This window comes from Aedes albopictus, chromosome 2, assembly GCF_035046485.1.
Source record: "Aedes albopictus strain Foshan chromosome 2, AalbF5, whole genome shotgun sequence".
Taxonomy (NCBI): domain Eukaryota; kingdom Metazoa; phylum Arthropoda; class Insecta; order Diptera; family Culicidae; genus Aedes; species Aedes albopictus.
Genome location: NC_085137.1, coordinates 491,025,245 through 491,040,017, shown reverse-complemented (window position 1 = coordinate 491,040,017; position 14,773 = coordinate 491,025,245). Strand labels below are relative to the sequence as shown.

The 14,773-nt window shown below is 39.6% G+C and overlaps 1 protein-coding gene across 1 annotated transcript; it reads right to left on the bottom strand.

Moving 5' to 3' along the window:
- Positions 1 to 12,893: 12,893 nt before the first annotated feature.
- Positions 12,894 to 14,561, bottom strand: LOC134287473 (uncharacterized). The gene is made up of 2 exons (XM_062849329.1): positions 13,271 to 14,561; positions 12,894 to 13,191 (listed from the first exon to the last, which is right to left on the bottom strand). Exon 1 carries the CDS (start codon positions 14,226 to 14,228, stop codon positions 13,356 to 13,358), a length of 873 nt encoding a protein of 290 aa, XP_062705313.1. The 5' UTR covers positions 14,229 to 14,561; the 3' UTR covers positions 12,894 to 13,191; positions 13,271 to 13,355.
- Between the last annotated feature and the right edge of the window lie 212 nt (positions 14,562 to 14,773).

The window sequence follows — 14,773 nt, the reverse complement described above, 5'->3', positions numbered from 1 at the left end:
TGAAACCTAACGTCGGACGTAGTGCGGCGCTGGACAGCGGACCCGGCTCTCCATCCAGCGCACTGTGCCCGATGTACCTCCGACACACGGTTTAGGAGACAAATCGATTTTCGCGTGTCAAAAATTCCAATTTTCAACTGCACAACCAATATGTTAATCGAAATAACAACCTATGTTAAAAAAAGGAAAAATATTCGATGACAACTCAGCCTTGCCAACGGAAACTGTACCTAGGAAACAACTTCCAATATGACGTATGCTCGATCAAATTACTTTTCAACCAAATGTCCATTCGACCAAATGCCCGTTCGACCAAACGTACTTTCGGTCAAATGTCCTGAAGCCTTAAAAGAATAAAAAAAAACTCACCATTTTCTTCCATCACTAGTTTTCGACATTTTGTCCTTGCGACGTTTTTGCATTCGACCGTTTGGCATTCAAAGTTTAGTCTTTCAACTTGTTGTCTCTACGCCTCATATTACCTCCAGTTTCCCTACTGCAGCTGCCTTGGCCCGCCCCACAGGTGGCCGACAGATAATTCACAGACAAACAGACGTCTCACTCTACCAACTTCCCATCGTTTCCCTTTTTAACGGACTATTAAAATATTTTGTAGTTTACAAATCTCTCGTGCTAGCATCGATTTTGCTCCCGTTTGACGTTTGCTCACTACACTGAGGATATTTTCCGTATAGTTATTATGTGTGAAACTACATATTTTTTTGCAATTTGGAATCACCTTTAAAAAGTATGATTGCAAACATTTTTTTTATAAAATTTCGCACAAATAAAAATTATGTCTAGAAGTAAATGAAATCTAAAAGGGTGTTGCATAAAAATTATGTGTAAAGTTTTTAATATTTATGCATGGGTAGTATTTAATAGTTATGTATAAAATCCACATTAAAATCATAATTTAAACTATAAACAGACATAAGTAAACACCTTTGTGAAAATATTTATTATCGTTTTATTGAAATAGCTCGGACGAAAAGTTATAACAACAATAACCATGCTTTTACTGTGCCGTTTCCGGCTATGTTCCGGCTCGGGTTCCGGTTGCTGGTGACATATGGGAGGAGGTGCCTCGGAAGCAGCTGCTGGCCGAATACGGTGACGGAACGTTACACAGCGGAAAATTGCGGGACCTCATGAAGAAGCAGATAAACGGCAACAGAATTGATCACTTGGTTAACCAGCTGCTGCTTTTCCGAGTTTCCTTCGTCGTTTCCTGCTCAATTGACATTGGCTCCGCGATCCTCATGATTTTTGCTCCGTTTTGAGGGGACTGTAAATTGAAGATAAAAATAGTTTCCGGGAAAACAGAAACACCAATGATAAATTACCTTCAATCAAGCTTTCAGTAATCCGGTAAAAATTCCTATGACATGAAGCTGCTCATCTTCTACCGGACTCTTTCCACGGTTGGTAGAAGCCTTCCGGGCGATGTTGCTGGAACTGGGCAGTCGGATTCTCTCGAAGAACGGGAATCATGGCAGCTTTCAAAAGCGGTTGATCTTCTTCCTGCTAGTATTTGACCGGAGCAGGTTATTCGGTGGCTGCAAGAATCATTGGTTGGAGTCATGGTTGGAGTAAAAAACGTTGAAACTCCTCTTCCTCCTGTTATGCCTGGAATCAATCAAAAGTCATTAATTAAAGAATTGAAGATTATGATTTAATAGTTACCCGGAAAACGGCTGCGAATTTCGTCAGCAACAAGCATAGTGACCGTTGCAAATCCGATACTGCTCCAAAGACGCCAAAGTTAAAAATTATGTGTGAAACGATATAATTTTTAACTATAGGACGGCAATAATATTTTTTTGTTTGCTGATATGAAAACGAAGTAATGAGCCTATATATATATATATATATATATATATATATATATATATATATATATATATATATTATCAGTTTCCTCATGAAATCTTAAAGGAGAATTATGACGATCATATTTATACATATATAAAACCAACTTTCAATGTCTTATGAATGTGATTAGCCTCTGTTATATAAACTAGTGCTACTAAATTCTCAATTTAATAAGTTAATGACATTAAATGTCTTAGAATGGCGCTGGCCTTTTTCAAATTTTTAAGTCTTGTTAAAAAGATATTATACTCTCTCTCTATCTTCTTGGCGTAACGTCCTCATTAGGACAAAGCCTGCTTCTCAGCTTAGTGTTCTATGAGCACTTCCGCAGTTATTAACTGAGAGCTTCCTCTGCCAATGACCATTTTGCATGCGTATATCGTGTGGCAGGCACGAAGATACTCTATGCCCAAGGAAGTCAAGGAAATTTCCTTTACGAAAAGATCCTGGACCGACCGGGAATCGAACCCGTCACCCTCAGCATGGTCATGCTGAATACCCGTGCGTTTACCGCCTCGGCTATATGGGCCCTATATTATACTCGTTTTTCAATAATAAAAAAAAACGAAAAACAAAAGGTGTTTAACCCGTTTGACCCCAGGTAAAAAATAAAAGTTCAAAAAATCGCCAACAGCCCATTTCTCAACAGAATTCAACCAAATTTTGAACACAAACGCGCACAACACTACACTGACAAAATTGCAAAGTTAAAGTTTATATAACAGAGGCTAATCACATTCATAAGACATTGAAAGTTGGTTTTATATATGTATAAATATGATCGTCATAATTCTCCTTTAAGATTTCATGAGGAAACTGATAATATATATATATATATATATATATATATATATATATATATATATATATATATATATATATATATATATATATATATATATATATATATATATATATATATATATATATATATATATATATATATATATATATATATATATATATATATATATATATATATATATATATATATATATATATATATATATATATATATATATATATATATATAAATATATATATATATATAGGCTCATTACTTCGTTTTCATATCAGCAAACATAAAAAATATTATTGCCGTCCTATAGTTAAAAATTATATCGTTTCACACATAATTTTTAACTTTGGCGTCTTTGGAGCAGTATCGGATTTGCAACGGTCACTATGCTTGTTGCTGACGAAATTCGCAGCCGTTTTCCGGGTAACTATTTAATCATAATCTTCAATTCTTTAATTAATGACTTTTGATTGATTCCAGGCATAACAGGAGGAAGAGGAGTTTCAACGTTTTTTACTCCAACCAAGACTCCAACCAATGATTCTTGCAGCCACCGAATAACCTGCTCCGGTCAAATACTAGGAGGAAGAAGATCAACCGCTTTTGAAAGCTGCCATGATTCCCGTTCTTCGAGAGAATCCGACTGCCCAGTTCCAGCTGTTTAAAAGATCGCAGACTAGTTTTACGAAGTACGTTTATTCAGTCTAACGGTACAAGCTCAACTGAGAAAAATGTTGAAGGAGTGACGCGGTCCTGCACTAGCTATAAATGTATAGGTTAGTTCATCCTACGGCAGTGCACATTAGTGTTAGTAACGCGAATAGAATGTGGTGACCATAGATATAAAGACAGATGAATATCTTTACACGCTTTCCTTTCAAATCAATAGAGCCATTCTCCGTAACGTTGTGGAGTTTTGACCGGACGACCACTACGGCTGGTGCGACATTCAACTTGAGAGTCTTGAACAGAAACATCCTGCAAAGGGGAGGGAGGCTGGGACAACTCAGGGGCAATGATTGTTTCGTGATTAGGAATAGATGCCATAGTTGGAGACAACGCTCTAGAAAAGGTTTCACTAGTTCCGTTAGAATTCGTTGCCGTCAACTGAGGCCGAACAATGGAAGAGGATGGTCGATCGACAGCATCGTGCCGAGGCGCAGGGGGTAGATTGAAAGGATCATTCTGATTTTGTTCATGATTATGAGAATACTCGATGTGATGATCTTCAACTGGCACATCTCGAAGTTCGGAACCACCATTCGTAGTTCGCTTGATGAACCTTCGGTTACGTCTGAAGTGGTTTCCAAATCCATCTCTGATTATATAGGAACGACCGTTAACATCACGAGTAACTGTACCATGCTGCCATTCTTTTGAACATTTCTTGAAAATAACCCTGTCACCAACACTAAGCGGCATCAACGGCTTTGCTGTTTTATCATAGTTTTCCTTCTGTACAGCCCGCTTACGATCAAACTTATCGCGAATAACATCCTCTGATATGCTTTTCCGAACCAAAAGAGACTCATCCACAGGTAAACGCGTTTTTACCTGCCTTCCGAAGAACATTTGACTTGGCGTTAAATGCATTCCGGCAATGGGGGTTGTATTATACTCAAGGAGACGATACTGGAATTGGTCAACTTCACCGAGTTCATAACATCGTTTCAAAATGTTCTTCGCTATTGCAACAGCCTTCTCCGCCAAGCCATTGCTCTGGGGATAGCGCGGACTAGAGAATGTAAACCTGATATTGTTCTTATTTGCATATTGTTCACATCACATTCCATCGAGTTGAATGGGTTGTTGTCACAACGAACTTGAGTAGGATACCCGTACGAATTGAAAAACTTATCGAACAAAAAGCAGACGTTGCGCATTGATTTATCTGGGAGTGAATCGGAACAAATGAATCCTGAGAAGGCGTCAATAGTCCTGTTCAACGACGTAGGTTGAACTTGCTCGAAGTTGCTGCATCCTACTCATACCCATTTGTCAACAAATGAGAAAGAGCGGGATGGAGCAAGTTCGAGCAAGTTCAACCTACGTCGTTGAACAGGACTAATGATTACCAACCAATTCCGACCACCATACTCGTAAATATCCGTTGACACACTCTGAAATGGGTACTCCGGAGAATCGTCCTGTTTAAGTGGCTCCTTTTGATTATTCCGCTGAAATTGTTCGCAAGTCACACACATTTTGACCATCTCCGTGATGTCGTTGGTCATTCCGGGCCAGAAGAACTGCATTCTTGCTCTAGCCAACGTTTTTGCTATTCCAAGATGCGGTCCGTGAAGCCACTTACAAATCAAACTTTGCAATTTTGTCGGAATAACAAGCCGATGGTCCTTGAACAACAAACCATTTTCGTAATGAAGTTCATGGCGATACCTATATAACATCTGACTGAGATCATCTAGCTTGTGGTATGACGGCCAACCCTGTTCAACGTATTGAACGATACGCAAATATCGTTCATCATTTTTGAGTACATTAAGGTAAAGATTCAGATTATCTTCGGACATACATGCTCGTTTGACTAGAGAATGAACTACACCTTTCATTTGAACATCATTTCCTCCAGTTTCGGGCAAAGGAGCTCGCGATAGACAGTCTGCAACCAACATACATTTTCCTGCTGTGTATACAATAGACATCCCTGGGTATCTAAGAAGCTTCAAGAACATCCGCTGCAGGCGTGAGGAGACTTCATCTATGTCCTTGTTGATGAGTACCTCAAGAGGTTTGTGATCGGACTGAACTTCAAAATCACGGCCGTACAAAAAATAGTGAAAACGTGAACAAGCAAAAACCACAGCAAGGAGCTCTTTTTCGATTTGTGCCCATTTTTGCTCACTACGGGACAAGGTGCGTGAGGCAAAAGCTACTGGCCCATGATCTTGAAGTAGAACACAGCCTAATCCATCCTTGGAACTGTCAGTTTGTATCGTACATGGCTTTGTTGGGTCAAAAATAGCTAGAACTGGTGCTTTGGTTATTGACGAGAGAATATCATCCAACTCTTTGTCATGCTCAGAAGTCCACAACCATTCCGCACCATGATGAGTAAGCTTACGAAGATTCGCAGTACGCCGTGACAGATTTGGAATGTACTTCGCTAGATATTTCAACAAACCTAGAAGTCGAGTGACATCAGCAACACATTGCGGTTTAGGCATTTCAGTGATTGCTCGAACGTCTTTGTCCAACGGTTGTACTTTCCCTTCGCCGATTATGCTACCCATAAACTGAATTTCAGATGACCGAAACTGAAGCTTGTTGGGATTGAACTTTACATTATACTGACGAGCGCGATCAAGAACTATTGCAAGAATCCTGTCATGGTCCGCCTCATCCACACCTGCGATTGCCAGGTCATCAAAGTAAATTTCAACCCCATCTATGTCACCGAATATTTGCACCATTCTGCGCTGGAACATTTCAGGAGCATTATTCAGCCCGAACGGAACTCGGTTCCAGCGGAAACGACCAAAGGGTGTCATAAAAGTAGTCAAATCAGAGCTTTTCTTGTCGAGTTCCATCTGCCAAAACCCGTTGCTCAGATCAAGAACAGAAAATACACGCTTGCCTGATAAACGACTAAACAGATCTTCCTGGGTCGGAATCAAAAAGTGTTCACGCTTGATGCATCTATTTAATGGCTTAGGGTCAAGGCAGATGCGTAACTTCCCGTTAGGTTTTTCAACTATTTGCATATTACTTACCCAGTCGGTAGGGTAATCAACCGGTGAGATTATCCCTTGCGCCTCCATTTCTTGCAGTTCAGATCTTAAAGGATCATGGAGCGCCTGCGGTATCCGCTTTTTGTAGTGAACAGTTGGAACTGAGCCCTCTTTGAGTACGATACTGCACTTCCCTGGAATCTTGCCCAATCCTTCGAAGACATCGTGAAATTGTTTGATAAACTCGTCTTTGCAGTTTGGAAAGTCGTATATGGTATGCAGACGCGTAACCAACCCAAAGGCAACACAAGAAGACAGCCCTAGCAGTGCACAGTGGGCAAAATCGAGCCAAAAAACGGAACTTATTTTTGCCGCTGGTTTGAAGCAATAAAAAGTATGTACCCCAAAGGAAAAAACCATGCTAAATCGATTGGTGATGGTCTCGTGACCGGCAGGTGACGGGAAGTGGCCTCTTTGGCCACTTTTAGGTCCCGAACCTGGTTTTCCGGGTTCCGCACCAGGCTATTTTCAATCAAATCAGCTAAATATAGTGCGGCACATCATTTCATGTCTATTTTTGGTAAGGATGTTAGTGGTGACTATTTAAGACCTCACCAAGGTCATATGGCCACTTCCGGATCCTGGTCCAGTTCCTCCGGTTCCGGATTCCGGCCATTTCAAGTGAAGTCACCTAAATATACAGTGCGACATATCAATTCATATCTATTTTCAACAGGCATGTGTGTAGTAACTGTTTGAGACCTCACCAAGGTCATATGGCCACTTCCGGATCCTGGTCTAGTTCCTCCGAACCCAGATTCCGGCCATTTCAAGTGAAGTCAGCTTTATATACGGTGTGACATATCAATTCATATCTATTTTCAATAAGCATGTGAGTGGTGACTATTTTAGACCTCAACGAGGTCATATGGCCACTTCCGGATCCTGGTCCAGTTCCTCCGGATCCAGATTCCGGCCATTTCAAGTGAAGTCAGCTAAATATACGTTGCGACATATCAATTCATATCTATTTTTAATAAGCATGTGAGTGGTGATTATTTTAGAACTCACCGAGGTCACATGGCCACTTCCGGATCCTGGTCCAGTTCTTCTGGATCCGGATTCCGGCCATGTCAAATGAAGTCAGCTATATATACGGTGCAACATATCAGTTCATATCTATTTTCAACAGGCATGTGAATGGTAACTGTTTGAGACCTCACCGAGGTCATATGGCCACTTCCGGACCTTGGTCCAGTTCCTCCGGATCGAGATCCCGGCCATATCAAGTGAAGTCAGCTATATATACGGTGCAACATATCAATTCATATCTATTTTCAATAAGCATGTGAGTGGTGACTATTTTAGACCTTACCGGGGTCATATGGCCACTTCCGGATCCTGGTCCAGTTCCTCCGGTTCCGGATTCCGGCCATTTCAAGTGAAGTCACCTAAATATACAGTGCGACATATCAATTCATATCTATTTTCAACAGGCATGTGTGTAGTAACTGTTTGAGACCTCACCAAGGTCATATGGCCACTTCCGGATCCTGGTCTAGTTCCTCCGAACCCAGATTCCGGCCATTTCAAGTGAAGTCAGCTTTATATACGGTGTGACATATCAATTCATATCTATTTTCAATAAGCATGTGAGTGGTGACTATTTTAGACCTCAACGAGGTCATATGGCCACTTCCGGATCCTGGTCCAGTTCCTCCGGATCCAGATTCCGGCCATTTCAAGTGAAGTCAGCTTTATATACGGTGTGACATATCAATTCATATCTATTTTCAATAAGCATGTGAGTGGTGACTATTTTAGACCTCAACGAGGTCACATGGCCACTTCCGGATCCTGGTCCAGTTCTTCTGGATCCCGATTCCGGCCATGTCAAATGAAGTCAGCTATATACAGGGTGTTAGGTTCCTGAGTGCAAACTTTTTAAAGGGTGATAGAGGACCATAAATGGTGAAAAAAATTGTTCTACGCATATGGTCAAATCTCAACCGTTACGTAGTTATTGAACTTTCCATGTTTTTGACTCTCATTGCCTTAACTGGCTATAACTTGAAAATGGTCAAACTTATCGCAGTTTTTTTTACCCTTATTCGAAAGATTATTGAATTTTCTATCAAATCGCATCTTTGAATCGATTGGTTTAGTTAAATAACTAAGTTTTCTAGATCGAACTAGCTCAAAATAGCGTGTTTAAATTTGTTTTTGTCAATTATCTTTGAAAGATGCGTAATAAATTAAAAAAAATCTTTGGCAAAGTTGTGGCTCCTGTTCCACTCTACAGTTCGTTCTTTAACATTAAACGTCTATCTTTTATCGTTTTCTTGCAATTTTGATTTAAACATCGCATTTCAGGTCAAAAATTTGCAACTGTCAAGGTAAGCACTTTTTTGCGCACTGTGCCGCACATTTAAATCGAAATTGCAAGAAAACGATAAGAGCTAGAAGTTTTGTATCAAAGAACGAATTGTAGAGTTGAACAGGAGCCACAACTTTTCCAAAGAAAGAATTTGAATTTATTACGTATGTTTCAAAGATAAGTGACAAAAACAAATTAAAACACACTATTTTAACCTATTTTGCTCTAGAAAACTTAGTTAATTAACTAAACCAATCGATTCAAAGATGCCATTTGATAGAAAATTCAATAATCTTTCGAATAAGGGTCAAAAAATTGCGATAAGTTTGACCATTTTCAAGTTAAAGCCAGTTAAGGCAATGAGAGTCAAAAACATGGGAAGTTCAATAACTACGTAACGGTTGAGATTTGACCATATGCGTAGAACAATTTTTTTCACCATTTATGGTCCTCTATCACCCTTCAAAAAGTTTGCACTCGCGAACCTAACACCCTGTATACGGTGCAACATATCAGTTCATATCTATTTTCAACAGGCATGTGAATGGTAACTGTTTGAGACCTCACCGAGGTCATATGGCCACTTCCGGACCTTGGTCCAGTTCCTCCGGATCGAGATCCCGGCCATATCAAGTGAAGTCAGCTATATATACGGTGCAACATATCAATTCATATCTATTTTCAATAAGCATGTGAGTGGTGACTATTTTAGACCTTACCGGGGTCATATGGCCACTTCCGGATCCTGGTCCAGTTCTTCTGGATCCCGATTCCGGCCATGTCAAGTGAAGTTTACTAAGCATAAAGCACAGACAAACAGACGTAACACTCTTCAAAGCGGCTTGGCACATGCATTTAACGATCAATTCAAATTTCATTTGATTTGCGCGACCGTTCCACCAGATGCGCTAGTGTTCGATCGCTTTGACGTTTGCCAGTGTACACGTCGCTGAATGATGCAAACGGAAATTACAGGCAATTTGTGTAGTAGTGTGCGTGTGAGCAAAACATCAAATCGAAATCCATCATGGCCGATATTGTCGCGCGCGGTTCTACCAACAGGTGGCGGTGTGCTCATAAAAATGACACCGGGCAAAACTTTTTGATGAATTTCCTCTAAGAGTTACGTCTGTTTGTCTGTGCATAAAGTGCAACTATCATTTTATATCTATTTTTGGTAAGAATGCAAATGGTGACTGTTTGAGACCTCACATGGCCACTCCGGGATCCTGCTTCAATTACTCCAATTCCGGGTTCCGGCCATTTCAAGTGAACTCAGCTGAATATGCGGTGCGAAGAACGAAATATTTATTCAGTGTAACTTCTATTTGAGTCCTTGTGTTTTTGTAGGCAAATAAACAAAGCAGTTTTTTTATTTCCGTGGATAAAATTACAGTTAAGCAAATGAATGTATCGATTTAACTACCGGACTAACATTTTTGCTGAATAAGACCTTAAAAGAGCTTTCTTCCGATTGCATTTGTATGATAGCAAAATGGTTTTCATAAGAAATTGCAGGGGAAAAGCTGGAAGGGTTTGTTCAGTGAATTTCCAATGTATTGTAAAATAATTTCCGAAAAAAATGCGTGAAAGAATTTACAAAATATATTTCAGAAAGAAAATCAACCAGCAGAGGATGTTTCATATAAACTCCTGAAAGAATTTCCACGGGTTTATTTTAATGGAAATACTGTAAGGTAACTTCCGAACTTATCAGGCTTTTGAATGGTATCCAGACTATTTCATATAAATAACCTCCATGGAAAAAGGGATCAAAATCCAGAGTTTCATTTCGGAACTACTAAACGCACTAAAACGCAGTTAAAAAATTAATTTGATTTTTTTTCTTCAGGGCGAGCTATCACTTTATTGATTGTCATTTATCAAAGTGAATCACATCTGTTTTGTTAATTTGACTACCTAAATGAAAATATTGAAAAGCAAATAAATGATGTTATACTCTAAAAATGTCTTACTTTGTTTAGAGTACGAAAAATATAAATATTTTGTTTTCTAAAACATCATTTGCCGATGAAACTTCAGAAAGAAATAGTCCTAAAGGAGTAGCCGAAAGAATAATAAAATGAATTGTTGATGAAATTTCTTAATTAGTTCTCGTGAAATGTCAAAGAAATTCGTCTGTTATTCTGATTGGATTTTTTCTTCAAAGAAATTCGACAAAAAGTCGTAGGTAATATTTCAGATATAATTTTGTTATTATTCCTCTGGAGACGAATTTCTGCAAAGAACTCCTGACGGAATCAATGAATGAAAACAGTACAGTTGTATTTTCTGGAGATTCCTTCAGTCATTATTCAAATAAAATTCACGATCACCATGCAAATATTCTTCAGAAACTTATAGAACAAGTTTTGTAGGAAGTTATTGTTGAATTTAATGGCTATTTTGAACTTAATTTCTAAAAAATATATTATAGACAAATTTGAAAAAAAAAATGGGTTGTTTAGTGAATAAAATATTGCTATTTTTATAGCCTAATCGAAAGAGCTCATTTTTCTGAGTATAACGTGATTTTATTGAATTTCAATAGCTTTGTTTTGATGGTTAAATTAATAGAACAGTTTTAATTTTCGTGAATTGAATTCTATTCAATCGATAAAGTGACAGTTCGACCCGAACAAAAACATTTCCCCATACAAACTTTAAATGCGTTTTAAAAATAGTTCCCGGACTCCAAAAATTATGAAATTTTGGATTTCGACTAATTTTTGAGCGGAGAATCAGATTATGAAATAATCCGGATACCCCTAAAAACCCAATTCAGGAAGATTTTTTCCCAAATTATGAGTAAAAAAGTTGCATACAAAATTATAGATAATTCATGAGAAAATTCTCCAAAAAATAACAATTGCCAAAGATATGCTGAAAGCATTTCCAATTATATTGTGGAAGAAATTCGCAATGAAATTAACAATGGATTTCCGAAACAAATTGTTGAAGAAGTTCTTAAAGAAATTACTGAAGTTACTTTCAAACAACTTGCCAAAGGATTTCCAAAAAGAGTTACAGAGCAAAGTCTAGCAAAATGGTTAGGGACTTTTTTAATCATCTAGCCAAGGGATTTCTATAAAAACTCAAGGAAGTATTTACAAAAAAAATGTTGAAGGAAATGTCGTAATAATTCTCGAAAGATTTTTTGAAGCGATTTCCACAAGAATCGGTCTCTTTAGTAATATCTAGATTTCTTGACAGTTCAACTTGAACTGTTATTTTATCCACGGAAATTAAAACTGGTTATTTGACTACAAAAACATTAGAAAGCAAATAAATGGTGTAACATTTACTCTGAAAATGTGTTTCGTTCTTCGCACTGTATATTCAGCTGACTTCACTTGAAATGGGCGGACTCCGGATCCGGAAGTAGCCATATGACCCCGGTGAGGTATAAAATAGTCACCACTCAAAAGCTTATTGAAAATAGATATGAATTGATGTGTCGCACCGTATATTTGCTGACTTCACTTGAAATGGCCGGAATCAGGATCCGGAGGAACTGGACCAGGATCCGGAAGTGGCCATATGACCTCGGTGAGGTCTAAAATAGTCACCACTCACATGCTTATTGAAAATTGATATGAATTGATATGTCGCACCGTATATTTAGCTGACTTCACTTGAAATGGCCGGAATCTGGGTTCGGAGGAACTGGACCAGGATCCGGAAGTGGCCATATGACCTTGGTGAGGTCTCAAACAGTTACTACTCACATGCCTGTTGAAAATAGATATGAATTGATATGTCGCACTGTATATTTAGGTGACTTCACTTGAAATGGCCGGAATCCGGAACCGGAGGAACTGGACCAGGATCCGGAAGTGGCCATATGACCTTGGTGAGGTCTTAAATAGTCACCACTAACATCCTTACCAAAAATAGACATGAAACGATGTGCCGCACTCTATATTTAGCTGATTTGATTGAAAATAGCCTGGTGCGGAACCCGGAAAACCAGGTTCGGGACCTAAAAGTGGCCAAAGAGGCCACTTCCCGTCATCTGCCGGTCACGACACCATCACCAATCGATTTAGCATGGTTTTTTCCTTTGGGGTACATACTTTTTATTGCTTCAAACCAGCGGCAAAAATAAGTTCCGTTTTTTGGCTCGATTTTGCCCACTGTGCAGTGGCTCAAAACTATCACCAACAACCAGAAAATCAGCAACCCTTTCACATTTATCAGACGCATCAACACAAGAAAGTTTCACCTTCCCGTAAATTCGAATTTTGTTTCCACTGTAGTCAAGTACAGGAGTATTCTCAAAATCATGAACTTTAATATTAAGCTTTCGAACGACGTTGATTGGGATACAATTCACATCCGATCCGGTATCTAATTTGAATTCGACCCGACTTCCGCAAACGAGATAACCTTTCGTCCACCTGTCTACTCGACTGTTATGGGATGATGGTCCACGTACGTTAGCACTTACTCTATAGGGAAAAATTTGAGAATCAACACAAAAGTCATTATATCGTGCACTGTCGACCTGACCTGAACATAGAACATTACCTGCGTCACTCCAGTTTACAGAATACGCCGCTTTTCCGGATGTCGATCTCGGTTCCGTCCTCGATGCCTTGGCGTACTGCTCATCCTATGATGCCCGCTTCCGACAGCACTTCCTGAAGTGACCCACGTCACCACACGCAAAGCATTCTACTCGAATCGCCGGGCAGCTGCGGTGATGATTGCGCACGTAGGGGTGTCCACAATTGAAGCACTTTTTACGACTGATAGCAGCAACTTCCTGAATTCCGTCCTTCGATTTGGTATCGTCTGTCATCTCGATGGCCTTGATTTCCATGCCCGCATCCTTTCTATCGAGCAGCAGTCGATTTTCCGTCGCAGCTTCAAAAATTTTGCACGTCTCCACCACTTTGGAAAGTGGCTCATCTTTTCCGTCGAGAAGTTTGAGTTGCAGTTTTTTGTCGTGCACTCCGATAATAATTTTATCCCGCAGCATGCGGTCTGCGTATGAAGCTTGGCAAGAAGAACACTTGAATTCGCAGAATTGACTTTGGGTGCGCAGCTCCGTTTCAAATTCACCGAAAGGTTGTTTTTCCTTTTGTGTTATCAAATTAAATTTGAACGCCTCCATCGTTACGTTTCTGCGCGGCAAGCAGTATTCGTCGAATGCCTGAATGACTGCTGCAAGTGTGCGTGAAACGTTCTCCTGTGCATCAGCCGTCGCATCGGCAAACCTTTCTTCATCGTTATCCTCTTGCTCGTCGTCTTGTCCGAACATGTTCTCGATGTTTCCACTGTTGGGGTAGAGCGTATTGAAAATTTCCACACCTCTCGGTCCAATCAGCCAAAGGAACGTTGCGATTTTATTGGCCTCACTCTCCTTGATTTTATTAGTGGCTCGTAGGAAAATTCCAAACGCTTGCTTCCACGTTGGCCACTCTTTCGCCAGGTTGGACCCGTCGAGCGGCTGGGGCAGCCGCAGATCATATCCAGAAGCCATAATCAATCCTCAGACACCACTTTCTCACTTATTTCACTGCCTGTCCTACAAACTACGCACCGAATAAGTTATTCGGGTCCGTTACAGTTCAAAATACGCGCTTTGGTTCACTTTCTGACACCATGTTTAAAAGATCGCAGACTAGTTTTACGAAGTACGTTTATTCAGTCTAACGGTACAAGCTCAACTGAGAAAAATGTTGAAGGAGTGACGCGGTCCTGCACTAGCTATAAATGTATAGGTTAGTTCATCCTACGGCAGTGCACATTAGTGTTAGTAACGCGAATAGAATGTGGTGACCATAGATATAAAGACAGATGAATATCTTTACACCAGCAACATCGCCCGGAAGGCTTCTACCAACCGTGGAAAGAGTCCGGTAGAAGATGAGCAGCTTCATGTCATAGGAATTTTTACCGGATTACTGAAAGCTTGATTGAAGGTAATTTATCATTGGTGTTTCTGTTTTCCCGGAAACTATTTTTATCTTCAATTTACAGTCCCCTCAAAACGGAGCAAAAATCATGAGGATCGCGGAGCCAATG

Bases quoted from the DNA above. Each gene is read 5' to 3' on its own strand.
- LOC134287473 (XM_062849329.1), bottom strand. From the start codon at position 14,228: ATGGCTTCTGGATATGATCTGCGGCTGCCCCAGCCGCTCGACGGGTCC.